Source organism: Natator depressus, chromosome 3 (genome assembly GCF_965152275.1).
Source record: "Natator depressus isolate rNatDep1 chromosome 3, rNatDep2.hap1, whole genome shotgun sequence".
Classification (NCBI taxonomy): Eukaryota; Metazoa; Chordata; order Testudines; family Cheloniidae; genus Natator; species Natator depressus.
The window spans coordinates 85677014-85692262 of NC_134236.1; the positions used below are offsets into that span (position 1 = coordinate 85677014).

The 15249-nt window shown below is 40.1% G+C and overlaps 1 protein-coding gene across 2 annotated transcripts in view; it reads right to left on the reverse strand.

Annotated features, from left to right (window-relative positions):
- The window catches only part of CDK19 (cyclin dependent kinase 19), a 228182-nt gene that overhangs the window by 93682 nt on the left and 119251 nt on the right, over positions 1–15249 (reverse strand). For both annotated transcript variants that reach the window (XM_074948241.1, XM_074948242.1), the window contains 2 exons: positions 11458–11568; positions 562–702 (listed from right to left, as the gene is read on the reverse strand). In XM_074948241.1, coding sequence (XP_074804342.1) covers positions 562–702; positions 11458–11568 — 252 coding nt within the window. The remainder of the gene's footprint in view (positions 1–561; positions 703–11457; positions 11569–15249) is intronic.

Sequence of the window (15249 nt, forward strand, 5' to 3'; positions counted from 1 at the left end):
ACTTTCAGAAAAAACACCTAGCATAGATGGGGCAATTGGCAGCTTTCATAATCTGCAACCACTTTCAAGAGCCACTCTAGGTCATGTGAAACTTGCAAAGCTGACAACTTGATCTCAATTCACTTCCCACACCCAGAAAAAATATCATGTGAAAAAAATACTCCACAGAAGAACCTAGTGTTTCACTAGCTTTTGATAACCTTACACACTGTTTGGCTTATGTGCAAGTTATCTATCTCCTTCATAGTAAACTGCACTTTTAAAGTAGAGCACACACTTATACTACAAATACACACCAGCTGGCTGGTGTATTGTTTTCAGATATTGGTATCTGCATTCCTTTTACCGGATGCAGTATCATTGTCTCAGTTCAGATGTGGCAGATAAAAACAATGTGAACACATAGCTTGTTTTTATTTTTAAAGCCTCCAATGGTATCCAGTAACAATAACAGGAAGAGCTGTAAGGATCGATAGGCAAGATTATTACTTGTGACTTTTCTTCCTCTTCCCAAGAATACATATGTGAACTTTTCGATATCAGATAAAACAGAGTACTTACCAGGTCCCTATGAAGCACCCAGTTTGCATGGAGGTAATGGATTCCATCAAGGATCTGGTAGAGTAGTGATTTAACCATAGATCTTGGCAACTGCATGGGCTTTTTATTTGCTTTTGAGGCACGGTGAAACTTGATAATATGCTAGAAATAAAAAGTAGAAACATGAAGCTTTTTTAGCAAAGTAAGTTTCCTCAAACAACATTAACAAAGGGAAAGAAATAAAGAGGTTGTTGCCTTTTGCTTTGCAAAGGTTTTGCTTTGTCTCCAATTATTTTTCAGATGTATGTGTTCTCAGTGTTACACACCTACTAATTTTTAAAGAAAATCTAGATAATACCAAAACAGTAACTACTTACCACTTTGCAGTCATTGTGGTTCTTAGAAATGTTTTTTTCCATGTGGACACCACCCCATTTATGGTACATATGTGCTGCATGTGCATGAGATTGAATTCTTTTGTCCAGCAATGTCCCCTGGAGCCACACCTGTACCCTGCATCCACCCAATGGCATACGGGATAGACCTGCCCTGATTGCCTCTCAGTTTCCTTGCTCATTCACAATCCCAGCACAGATGGACTCCAAAGGAACAGAGAAGAGGGGTGGTCATGGGATTCATAAGGACAAAACAATTTAAAGACCACAATTACTGTAGGGATAAGTAATCATTCTCACCTTGAGTCTTGGTCAGTATGGATCCCACTTATGGTGATGGACTAGCAGTTCCCAGATTAATAAAGGAGGGTCTGAGGAGTTCTGGCTACAAAACTGCTCTCCCACATATGGCATTTGATTTGCTCTCTGATCCAGAGCCTAATGTTTGTTAAAGATATAAAATTAGGTCCCAGTGGCTGCCCTGTGGGTCTTTGAAGAGGATGCCTCGGCTCTAGTTGAGTGGGCCCTGTTGCCTGAGGGAAGGGGCATATCTGCTAGTTGGCAGCAAGATGTAATGCACTGAATGATCCACTTGGATAATCTCTAGGAAGAGGGTGATTCAGGAATTGTTTGGGGAATCCCTGAGAGAAGATGGGAAATGGACATCTGGAGATAGGTCTCATCTTAATTCTGGAAAGAGTATGTGGGTGAAGAGAAGGAAGATTAAATATGTTCTAGAGATGATGGTGACATCTCAGTGGGAGGATAAGACATTACCAATACTGAGGGTTTAATTCTTTCTTGTGCCAGAGAAACTGGTACTAGTGGCATCAGAACTGAGGCCAGTGCCAGGGGCTCAATGTCAGTAGGAACAGGCCTGTAATGCTGTTGTGGACTACTGTACTGGGGATCTTGGTACCTACGAAGAATCTTTGTTTCAATACCAGAATAGATTTGGTGCCATTTGGTCCAGTGAGCCTTTGGGTTCATCCCTATTTACAGGGATACTTGAGGATTGGGATCAATAGGAAAAGAGTCCCGTTTTGGCATAAGAGAACACGTTTCAAAACTCAATTAACCCCTTATGGATGGCTAAAATTCTACCTCCTGAAGCCAAGTATCTCTGGAGTGATAAGTTCTGGTAAAGAAGGACCAGCACACAGCGCAATGGTCTGGATCCATGGCTCTTGAAAAAGAAAAGACACCATCTGTGTCTATCAGTTAATGGAATAAGTCCATCACATGATTGGTATGGCTTGAAGTCAGAGGGTTTAGACTCGGCCATTACACAGGCAGGCACCTTGGCACTAATTAGTACTCAGGCGAAAGACAGAAAATCTAAAGAAAACAAAAAAAAGCTGCCATGACGGTAGAAAAATGCTCCTGAACTAATTGTGGTAACTACTAATATTTACAAATATTTACATCATTACTTCAATGAAGGGGCACTGTGGGGTAGCAGGTGAACACTACAAAGTTTCCTCTCGCTGTCACTGACGGTAAAAGGGAAGTGAGAGGCAGTCAGAGCCACTCTGCCCTATATGCCCTTAGTTGCGAGGTGGAGTGCACAAGGACATACATTGCACAGGTGTGGTCCCAACAGATACTGGTGCTCAAAAGGTTCCAATCTCATGTGCATAAGGTGCAGCGCACCATAACTCAGATTCTCACAGACTGAGATTCAAAGAACCATGCATAACAAGCCAACTTTCAATGAGCTTTTTTACAGGATGAAATTCATACAGACCATTTACATACATTTATTTAGAGCAATTCAAGGTATTAATTTGAGCAGCGACAAGACTGAATTACTTGAACTTTCAGTAGAAGCTGCCTAATTCAAACTTTTTTTCCCAGCTTTGAAGCTTTAGATACCAGGCCGTAACAAGAAGTTGTGTCTATATTAGACATCGTTCTCACCATTGCTACCACTGGTGAAGTTCCTCTGGGGGGAGAGTTAACATAGGCCAGCCACTGGTATTTTAGACACCATGTCATTGAACCAAACTCAGACCAGCTCTTGATGACACAGTGGGGTTAAAAAACTGGCAACTCCTTGTCAACACTAATATTCTCATTGTTGCTTCCACAAGTGATGATGATGGTGGGAAATACAGAAAAATGCCTAGTACAGACAAAGCCATAAGGTTACTAGTTCTTGCCACCCCAACATACAATTAGTAAATAAACACCAAACTCCTACAGCCGGGTATCCAAAAGCCTGAATATTCTGATAACACTAAATGAAACCCTTAAGAGATCATTTTACATATTAGATAGGAACTTCCCCTGAAGTTTTTTCCTTTCAGTCATGTCACAGAAGGAGTTTGAAAGCGAGAACAGGGAGTTCCTTGCTCCCAGTACTGTGAATTGTTCCTTGGACAAGAAGAACTCTCTTATGTACTTCAAAGAGCTTTTCAAAAGATGCTGCTGCTAATTACAACAATTTTTAAAAAATCTTTTAGTGGTATACAATCAAAAATTTAGAAGCAGCAATAAAATATGTAGAGGTTACCTTGTCAAAGACCCACACACCAAAGCAACTAGTAAAAGCTTAGTCCTTTCTCATGGAGCATGTACTGATAAAAGCATTTCAGTGGATCCATTTCAAAACTAGCTAATGATCTTTGCAAGAAACCAATCCTTACAAAAATATTTTTTTAAAACCAGACCATATCATTGCATGTAGAGAAATCCCCACCATAAAAGAACCAGGCTGGTTAGGGATACTTAAATGAAACAAACGCATAGCCATCTTGAGCAAGGTTTGCGAAAGAACACAAATGAGAGGTAGATGTTAAAAAATTACAACTATAAAAGAGTCAGGGACTTAATACTGTATTAAGGTTTGTTGGAAAGTTATCTAACCCTCTCTGGAGAGATTTTCCTTTAAACGTCTAATCAAAGCCTACTGTCCCGTACTAAGTGCAGCTTTACTTTCTTTCCAATCCCACCCAATTTTACAAGTCAATTATAATTGATAGTTTCCCTCAACAGAGGTAGATGGGTCTCTCAAATTCCGTTTCCTACAAAACAAAAGCAAAAACTACAGTTACTGCTGTCTCCAGTAGAGACAATCTTACACTATTCTACACACTTGATCTGATCCTGTCCCACTTACAATTTCAGTACTGAGTAAAATTTAAATGTAAGATATATTCAAGACCAAGGGATTGGGATACAGAATATTTCACTGCTATGTCACTGAACTGAATCAATCTTAAGAGTGACCATCTTTGTCCATTACTAGGAGGAGATCATCAACTAATATAATCAGTAAAAACAACGAGGAGTCCTTGTGGCACCTTAGAAACTAACACATTTATTTGGGCATAAGCTTTTGTGGGCTAAAACCCACTTCATCAGATGCATGGAGTGGAAAATACAGTAGAGAGGTATAAATACACAGCATATGAAAAGGTGGGAGTTGCTTTACCAAGTGGGGGGTCAGTGCTAACGAGCCAATTCAATTAAGGTGGAAGTGGGCTATTAACAGTTGACAAGAAGGGAGGAAAAATCACTTTTGTAGTGCTAAACTCCTCATTTTTGCTGATACAGACTAACACGGCTACCATGCTACTATAATCAGTGTTATTTCTGCCCCAAATCCAGTCTATTATCAAATTATTGAAGGTCAAGGAAATTGAAAAATCAAGAAATTGCTAGAGTTGCTTTGTTACAACCTTCCCAATGACGTTGCCTAAAAATGGTAGATAAGATACAGGTTCACAGTTAGCACGACTGACAACATCATGAGTTGATTTCTTGAAAACTGACTTATTTAAGAGCTGCTGGAACCACTGTTCTTCCTTCACCCAGGGAAACACTGACAATATTGGACAACAATGGACCCAGTCCTTCCCAACTGGCCTGCAAAACCTGGTAAGAAAAAAGGTCCAAACTGAAAGCTGCTGAAACCTCCTATTATGGTGAACATAAGAACAGCCATACTGGGTCAGACCAATGGTCCATTTATCCCAGTATCCTGTCTTCCAACAATGGCTGGTGCCAAATGCTTCAGAGGGAACAAATAGAACAAGGCAATTTATTGAGTGATCCATCCTTTGTCATCCAGTCCCAGTTTCTGACAGTCAGAGGTTAGGGACACCCAAAGGATAGGGTTGCGTCCTTGACCATTTTGGCTAGTAGACACTGATAGACCTATCCTCCATGAACTTAGTTAATTCTTTTTTGGATCAGCATATAAGCACTGAACACCTCACAACCCCTCACACCATGTCCAGCATAGTTTTCACTGTGTCTTTTTTCTTAGAACCTAGGAAATGTTATACCAGCTTAGATCAGTGACCCTTCTCTTCCAGCATACCATCTTCCACAGTAGCAGAAAAACTGTCAATCTGGCAGAGCAGACACAAAAGCAGCCTTCAGCAAGTACTATAGCATTGAGGAAAGGGGGAAGGATGAAGCCTAGCCAGAATTACCCTTCCTCCCTCAGTGTCTCCAGACCCAGAACTCTGTAGGGGTGACCCTCACACCTTCTGGGGATGCTAGGGCCCATGGGGCACCAACCTCCCCTAAGCTACGTGAGAAGGAGTAAGAACCAGGAATGAACCTGCCCCCCCACACACACACACCTTGCCCTTGCCCAGAGAAACTTTTTCACAGCCCTGTTAACCTGACCTATGTTTGCAGCATAGACCAGTCTTAAGCCTGTTGAAGATAAGTTACTCAGGCTATCCTTCAAACTTTTAAAACTAGCAGATCTCATCTGCTTCCTCCTCATTTTTATTCATGATGAGAAGAGAAAGATGAGTTTTCCAGTTTCTTCAACTCCCAATCAATTTATCAACTTTGAATGAATTAGTCCAAATGAAGAAAATATTCCTTTTGTGCCTACTGAAGAGGCTATTGCTGTCAGAAGTTGGTTTAGCACTTCAGCAAACTCAGGTCACAAGTGCTTACCATGTGACTTCCATCTGTTCAGTGGTGTGATTTTCTTTAAATTGAAAACTGAGCCTATCAAAGCTGAGGTGGGGAAAAGCTATAAAATAGGAGTATCTAAGTGGGCTCTGTGATCGATCTTGATGAATTACGTGTTGGTGTCTCTTGGAGTCAGAAGCTAGGCCCCAATACCTTGGATGACTTTGCAAGTCTCTTGCATCCAATAGCACAGCCTCTGGGTCCCCACAGGATTAAGCCCTTAATACAGTATATGAGCTCTTGTGCCACATTTACAAAGCTTGACCTCAAAAGCTGAATGTTTTTCCCAATTCTTTCTTTACCAAGAAAAGCAGCCTTTTACTCAAAGTTTTTGTAGAAACTCATGGATTCAACATTTTTATTTAAATATTTTAAGAGATTATAATAAATTTAGGTCTTGACATATTTTGTATTAAATTCAGTTTTTAGTTTAAACTGATTTTTAAAAAAAAACGATAATTTAATAACAAAATTTTAAAAATCCAATTTAAATAAAAAATCTGATTTTTTTTAAATCATCAATCTTTATCCACCGTAAATCAGAGGATTCTTGCTGAAATATTTGACAATACTTGACCGTGGTCAAATAATAGGTGGTCAATTGACTGGCTTGCCAAGCCTACATTTAAGTAATGTAAAAATATTTGGGCTTGAGCTATCCTTATGAGTAAGAGCTAAAATCAGACTTAATGTAACCAAGTAAAACCAATGGAATTGCACCAGATCTGAGTATGACTTAAATATTGGAAAATGTTGATGGAATCCACTTAAATTTGCAGTACTATTTGTACTTACTAGCAGGCGCTTCACTACCATTATTAAATTAATAGTAAGAATACAAGACTATTTCCTTGAAAGTTTGATATGTGAAATTGTAAATCTTTATTTGAATGCTGAGTCAATTGGAATTAGGAAGTTTTGATCCAAAGAGGATCCTTTGTGCTTTCTTTCTAAACAAAATGAGGATAATAGGATTTCTCATTTCTATTACTAGATGAAAATCATATATTAAAGACAACCCCTGCATCCTTATAACCTTTTTCTTTAATTTAAAAAGGCAGACTATGTGTAATAGATTAACATCCAACATTATTTCATATCATATGCAACAACTATTTTTTATTTTAACAGTTTCACTGGTATCTGCAGATAAACTCATTGAGGATCAGCTCTGAGCCATAAGCTACAGAAGGAAAGATATCTCACCAATTCAGGACAGAAAAATGGATATTAATTTTCTTTAAGAGCAGGAATCTAGTTAAGCAAATAGAAAGGATGAATAATATAATACATAGGATGGAGAGATCTGTCGAATATTTCAATCAAACAGCATGTAAAGGGAATATTAATATTAAAAAGGTAATGGTGTAACACCGACAGGCCCCCCTCATCAGCAGGTGGGATTGAACCTGGGACCTCTGGAGCTAAATGCATGTGCCTCTACTGCATGAGCTAAAAGCCATGTAGCTCTTAACTAAGGGTGTAGAGCAGACTCATTAATTTCTCTCTAAGTGGCCTCAATGCCACTCAATGGGACAGAGCACCAAACCCAGAAGTTGGGTGGGTTACAATGGCATATGGTTTATTGGTGTAGCTGGGAATCCTACGCATTTCTGACCTGCTGGAAGGTAATAAATACATAACTGTTACCAATAAAAACCTCATCTCTAGCCAGATCTCATCTGTGGCCTTTAAAAAAAATGTTACTAAGAAAAGTTGAATTTAGTGGCCATCACACATTTAATTTGTTTCTTATAAATTTTAAAAGTGATGTCAAATGCTTATGACCCACAAAGGAAGTGACATGCAGCAGTATAAAACCTTAAACTAAGACAGAACAAGGAAAATTATATGAAAACTGAATAGGTCAACAAAGTTCCTTAATTATAAAACAGCAAGAGAGACATTTAAAATTGTCTTTTTAAAAAATTTTACATGGTAAGCATTGGGCATTGCAGAAAACAGGTAGAAGGTTTAGGTATTTACACTTTTCTTGGATATGTTTAATCCATGAAACACATTTTATAGGACGGTACAGTCACACATGTGGATTCGAAAGGAGCAATTGCAAACATGGCCATCATTCTGCACATGGTCTTTATGACTAGCTCAGGGATATGTAAAACTAATAATACTTCTAATCTGAAGATCATTAAATCAAGAAAGACAACCTGGATGTAAATTAGATTAAAAGTGACCAAAAAGAATAGCCATTAGACTTTGTAAGGACAATACATCCCCAAGAGAGGAATAAGAGAGGAATAAGGTTGGCTAACCTTACCTCAGGTTGCATCATTTGAAAGATAGACTGAAAGAACACAGGATAGGCTTTAAAAACATACGGAAACCATATGTGGATTATATTGAGGATTTGGGAATTAAAGTATAAAACCAAGTATGACTATGTATTGGTTCGATGAATTGCTACATGGCCAAAGTTTATGCTTTCTTGCTTCTTCAAATCATGTGAATTATTTTGTTTTGCCTGTCTGGTAAAATTTGGGAGGTGTTTTGGGGATTCAGTGTGATTATATTAGCTAATGAGTGAGTAGTTAATATGTTTGCAGGGGGGGATAATACAAATATTGATAAAGACTTAGTCAAATGTTTTTAAGTTATTACAGCTCTCTTCGCGTCTTCCTTATGCCAACCACAGATGCTAACAAGATAAATTACAACTACTAACATAAATTACAAGTAAACTTTGTAGTTTACTACATTTGTCACCAAATGTGAGGTGATCTATGATATATCTGTATTAAAAATGCTGAACAAAAATAAGTAGTGTTTGTTCTTGCCCATCACAAAAGTATTTTAATAAAATATAATCATCATCTGAATCCAAAGACTCTCCCCCTTAACGACTGGGCTTCTATTCATAATTTTTGTTCATTAAAATAGGTTGAATTTTTATTGTACTACAAAATATACAGAAGATAATATCCGGCATACTTCATTATTCATCTCTGGCCAAAATTTTCTAGCATAGGAGCCTAAAGATAACCACTTTAATTAAAGTGGCCTGATCTTTATAAGTGATGCACATTTACAGTTCCCACTGAAGCCATTAAGAGTTGCAGATGATTAGCAACTTTAAGGATCAGGACACACTAATTTAGGTGCTTAAATATGGATTTGGGTAACTAACTTTAGGCACCCAAATTTGAAAATGTTGATCATCTGTGTATCACTCTTTAGTGAAAGCACATCTATTATCCCACAATTTAAAAAATATATATATATTTTCAGATGGATATAGGCATTAAATATACTTATTTTGTTTGGGGTAACACTGTGAGAGTATATAGTATTGTTTAGTAAAAAACCTATGCAAAACAAGTAAGTTCTCTTCCCCAAAAGGTTTAAGGGCTCAAGTTGTGCAGTACACGAAATGCAAAACACCACCACACAGAAAAAAGTGGACATTACTACTGAAATGATTCACAAAACGTGGGATTTTAAGGAGCTTTTTGAAGGAGGAGTGTGAAGGAGCTTTACGTACGTTAACTGGGAGGCTGTTGGAGGCAGCATGAAAAAAGACACAAAGTTGGGAGTGAGCAAAAGAGACAAAGGGGGAAGTTTGGAGTGATGCTGGGGAGAAATGGTAGGAACAAGAGGCTTTTAGAGGAGATGAGGCCAAAGCTTTAGGCAAGAACCAAGTTATGGAGAGCGTTGAATGTAACTAATTTTATGCAGAGGAAGAGGGAAAGTTCTTGTAAAGATTAAAAAGTGGAGAGACATGATCAGGTGCATGGGAAAGGAAAATTATTTGATCAGCACATATTGCACAGAAAGGAGTAAGGAGAAAGTCAGAGGCCAGAAAGTACTAGGGTAACAAACATTACATCTCAAATAATATATATCAATTAACTAAACTGGGACTATGACTAAACAACAGCCAGACCCATAAGGAGTGGTGAGAACATTAAAACATAGTGATTCCTCATCTATTAGCCATGTGGTGTTTTTGTTTTTTTTTTTTTTTACACAATATGAATACCACACACACAAAAAAATTGGAATAGCAAAGGTTGGTGAAAAGGGTTCTTGAACATGCCACTCAATGCAGCCGTAAAATGGTTCTTGTGGTTACTCTAAAAAACAAGTTTCAGAGTAGCAGCCGTGTTAGTTTGTATTCGCAAAAAGAAAAGGAGTACTTGTGGCACCTTAGAGACTAACAAATTTATTTGAGCATAAGCTTTCATGAGCTACAGCTCAGTTCATCGGATGCATTCAGTGGAAAATAATCTCCCCACTGTATTTTTCACTGAATGCATCCGATGAAGTGAGCAGTAGCTCACAAAAGCTTATGCTCAAATAAATTTGTTAGTCTCTAAGGTGCCACAAGTATTCCTTTTCTTTTTTCTAAAAAACAAGTAAATTCAACTGACGGACAGAATTATTTAAATTATATGCATGTAAAATTATAATATGTAGAATGGAAATATATGTAGAGTACACACATTTTTGTGTAATTTGATTTTGAGGAAAAACCTTCAGAAGTGACTCAGTGCAAGACTGTCACCATGTCAGAGCAAGTTGATTCAACTAGATTATATGCAGGAGGATTAAATCTCATGAGTTGATTCACTCTGATCTAAGTTTTCTTTTACTTTGTGCATAGTCTGTGTTTACTTTCCTCAGTAGTGAACTTCTGATAATGTCTTGTATAAATAGCTCTCATTATCTAATATACTTGTAATTACAAGCAATTCAACAATCTGCCACTGACATTAAACATATTGTTAGTAATGCTAACTTCCATATTAGTGATGCCTTTGTAATAACATTGAGACTGACAATGGTAAGGACAGAAGTGGCAAGAACGTTTTCAAAGGAACTTATTCACCACAAATTACTTCTTAGGATGTTTTGTTCTCTTCTGGGCCTGAGCCAAGCCCCCAGATCTAAGCAGCCCATATATTTTGGATGGGGAAATGAAGCTTGAGAATCTGTACCCAAATCCAGAACATAATGTTGTAACAAACCTCAGTCTATAACAGATCAAACCAAATATCATTAGACTTTTGGTGGAAAAATTCCCTTTCTGCCATTGACATGCTATCACTATGAGGAAATGGGCGAGAGATGTAAGTTTTCATTTTAAAAAATCTCCAGAAATCATTTCATATCCTACTCTAAACTCAGTGGAACAGGCCTCACTCATAGCAACATTACAAATTCAGACATTAATAAACTTTGAAATTAGAGTGTAAATCAACTGGATTTTGGTTTTCCGCACTAGATATTGATGAGGGAAACCAGGAAACTAATCTCTCTCTCTCACTTAATTTTTGTAACAAAAGTTGCAAAAAGAAAGCGTGGAAAGCTTCTTCACACTTTTATTTTAGGGTGACAATTTGGGAACCCCATAACCTATTCCCTTCAAATCTGGTAAGAATATTCAATCTTCATTTTTGAAGCTGACATGGCATTTTTCATGGATATTAGAGGGAAGGCCAAAATTGGGCTTATAATACATCCTCAGTTACAACCTTAACTATATTATACACAGACACACATCAGTGTCACATATGAATATTGTATAAATATTTTAAAAATACAGGAAAATTGCACTTACCCACAAATCATGTTCAGCATAATCAAACAGCAGCCAAACCTTTCTATCACTGTGAGAAAGGAAAACCTTCTGTAATGCAATCACATTGGGGTGCTTCAATTCTCGTAAAAGCTGTAAGTAAAGACACAAAAAAGTCAGTATTTCTGCAGCTACAAAAACCACCATTTACATGATTTCAGTTTGCAATGCAAAGTATCTAATGACAAAGGCAACTGTGTTACCAGAAGTGGAGACATGGATAACTATGGTAGGTCATAGTCATGCAAGGTACTTGCAACAAAGTAAGTTTGATCCCACAGACAACATACCCAAAGCAATTCAGTACATTATTGCTATTAACTTCAGAAAGGGCTAGATTGTGCCTCGCTAGGACACGGATGGAGAGTGATGTGCAGTAAGAAGAGCATAAAGAGCCATCCCAACGCCAATGGCCTCCTGATGGGTCAAACAGAATTGAAGTTTAGGGGCGACTACATTTCTATTTCTATTGGGAGAAACACACACACCCTGGCTAGCCTCATAAAGGTGTACAGCAATGAAGAACCTGCATATGTCAAGCAGCTCAGGAAGGCATGCTGCACAGTGCCTCATGGTGTTCCCCCTGGGGTGGTGTGACTGTGCTTAAATGGCACAATTGAGTCTGAAGGATGTATATCATGCTGTATGCTTAAAACAGCAGTTTTTCACCACCGGCACACGGCTATTATTAGTAAACATTTCTATTATTACACACACACACACACACCCCACACACACACCTACACACACACACACCCATGTTAAAAGGACCCCTATGTTAAAAGGAAGGTTGCAAAGTCAAACACTTAAAAGTTTAGAAATGTCAGCTACACAGGCAACTTTAATTCTATGTGGAGCAGCACTAGAGGGACATGAAACACACTTTGCCACTGCATTTCACAGATATTTGCTGACAGCAGGGGAATGGTGAAACTCAGGAATCTTGCGTTCCATTCCAGCCTCTGGACAGGAGTGTGCTCTATGGGGCACAAAGTCTTCTGCCCGTTCCCCACAAGCTTGACCCATTCTGCCACATCCACTCCAGACTGTTCACGTCCCCATCCTGACTCTCACTACTGGCTCCTTGCACCGTCTCCTGGTTTAACCAGTCCCAATCTCACTTCTCAGGCTTCCCATCCCAATCCCAGTGCTCAGACAGCCCTAGTTTCCCCCTCTGGACTCACTCTCCCAGTCTTCCTCCTAGTCCCCACTCCCGGTCTGTGTTCCTTGCTCACAGAATCCCAGGTCTCCCCACTCACACCCAACTCTTTGCCCCCCGTCTCCTTGCCCAGCCAGTTCCATTCCCCTACTCTGGCTCCTTGTCCCATCCGTCTGTGTCCTCTGCATACCGAGTCCAGTTGCCTTCCTCCTTCCCTCCCACCCCACAAGCTCAGAGTCCCAGTCTCCTGGAATAGTATTCTTGCCCAATCAGTCCCCTCACCACCACCACCACCACCACCTGGCTCCTTGTCCAGTCAGTCTCAGTTCTCCCCTCAGATCCTTGTCCAATCCCAGTTCCTCCCCTTCCTCGCATCCTGGCTCTTCGTCAGATCCCATGTCTCTTCCCCTCACCTCCTTTCTCCCACCCCACTGGTTCCCAGTTTGTCTCCTTCCCAACTAATTCCACTCTCCCTCCCACCCCCAGTTTCCCTCTCCCACTAAGACTCCTTGTCCCAGTCTGCTTCTCTCCACTCTTGGATCTGGCTCTTGTCTCCTCTGTATTTGAATCCAGCAGCTTCCTCCTCCATGCTGCCTGGGCCCAGCTGGGGCATCAGTGACTGCACAGGAGAGATGATCTTGCTGTTGTCAGTTTCTGTTCCCGGCCCCAGCCTGGCCCACGGCAGCAATTGCATAGAAAGTCCTGCTCAGAACCCTGTAGCCCCTGGCTGAAGCATATTCAGTGCAGATGAGTTTTTTACTATAAAGCTCTAGCAAGTCTCTACTGAACACATGCAAACTGGGATTTTTCCAAGACTTATAACTTGGCCAAAGTTGGGCAGATCTTCACAGGGATGGCAAAAGTCACAATCCTGAGAATAAGGCCAATCCATGTTAAATTTCAAGTCTCTGCTCCAAAGCATGGCTATGCTTGAAGTTTTGAAAGACAACATCACCAGAATTTTTAACTTGGTCAAGACAACATACTTTTCCTTAGTCTCATTCTCAGAAAAGACTGAACTCTTCTGATGGAAATTCCCTCCACCTCTGCTCACCTCCCAAAAAATATCAATCTGACGCAGAGACCCAGCATGAAAAATTTCACCCAAACTGTTAAAGAATGGCAAAGTTATAAGCAACTGAAAACAGTCTTATAATAAAAAAACCGAGAAGTCCTTGTGGCACCTTAGAGAATAACAAATTTATTTGGGGATAAGCTTTTGGGGGATATAACCCACTTCATCGGATGCATGGAGTGGAAAATACAGTAGCAAGTATATATATTGTGACCGGGTCAGGCCAGATGGCTACAGGAGAGTAATAGAAGGCGGATATATTAGCCCCAGGTTAAGTAGGTCCCTTTTCCCTGGGTAAGGTAACAGGGAGGTTCCAGAACAATCAGGAACCTTCTGGAGACAATTAAGACAGACAGGCTGATTGACTGCAGGTGTTCTAATGAAGAAGCTGTTAGAATCAATTAAGGCAGGCTAATCGGGGCACCTGGGTTTAAAAAGGAGCTCACTTCAGTTTGTGGTGCGCATGTAAGGAGCTGGGAGCAAGAGGCGCTAGGAGCTGAGATTGAGAACGCATACTGTTGGAGGACTGAGGAGTACAAGCATTATCAGACACCAGAAGGAAGGTCCTACGGTCCTAGCCCACGGAGTTGTAGCTGTCACACAGCTGTTCCAGGAGGCACTCTAGACAGCTGCATTTCACAGGGCCCTGGGCTGGAACCCGGAGTAGAGGGCGGGCCTGGGTTCCCCCCAAACCTCCCAACTCCTGGTCAGACACAGGAGGAGTTGACCTGGACCGTGGGTTCACGAAAACAGCCAAATTGAAGGCTGCTGTGAAGCTCCAAGGCAAGCAAATCCGCCAATAAGCGCAAGACCCACCAAGGCAGAGGAGGAACTTTGTCACAACATACATAGTACATGAAAAGATGGGAGTTGCCTTACCAAGAGGGGGGCCAGTCTAAAGAGACAATTCAATTAACAGTAGAAAACCAAGGGACGAAAAATCACCTTTTTAGTGATCACACCTTCTTGTCAACTGTTTGAAATGGACCGCCCTCATTACCACTACAAAAGTGATTTTTCCTCCCTTTGTATTCTACTGTTAATTGAATTGTCTCATCAGACTGACCCCCTGCTTGATAAGGCAACTCCCATCTTTTCATGTACTATGTATATATATACCTGCCACTGTGTTTTCCACTCCATGCATCTGATGAAGTGGGTTCTAGACCATGAAAGCTTATGCCCAAATAAATTTGTTAGTCTCTAAGGTGCCACAAGGACTCTTAGTTGACTTTTAAGTCTGTTATTGAGTATCCAGGGAGATTGAAGTGCTCTCCTACTGGTTTTTGAATGTTACAATTCTTGAACTCTGATTTGTGTCCATTTATTCTTTTACGTAGAGACTGTCCAGTTTGGCCAATGTACATGGCAGAGGGGCATTGCTGGCACATGATGGCATATATCACATTGGTAGATGTGCAGGTGAACAAGCCCCTGATGGTGTGGCTGACGTGGTTGGGTCCTATGATGGTGTCCCTTGAATAGATATGCGGACAGAGTTGGCAACGGGATTTGTTGCAGGGGTTGGTTCCTGGGTTAG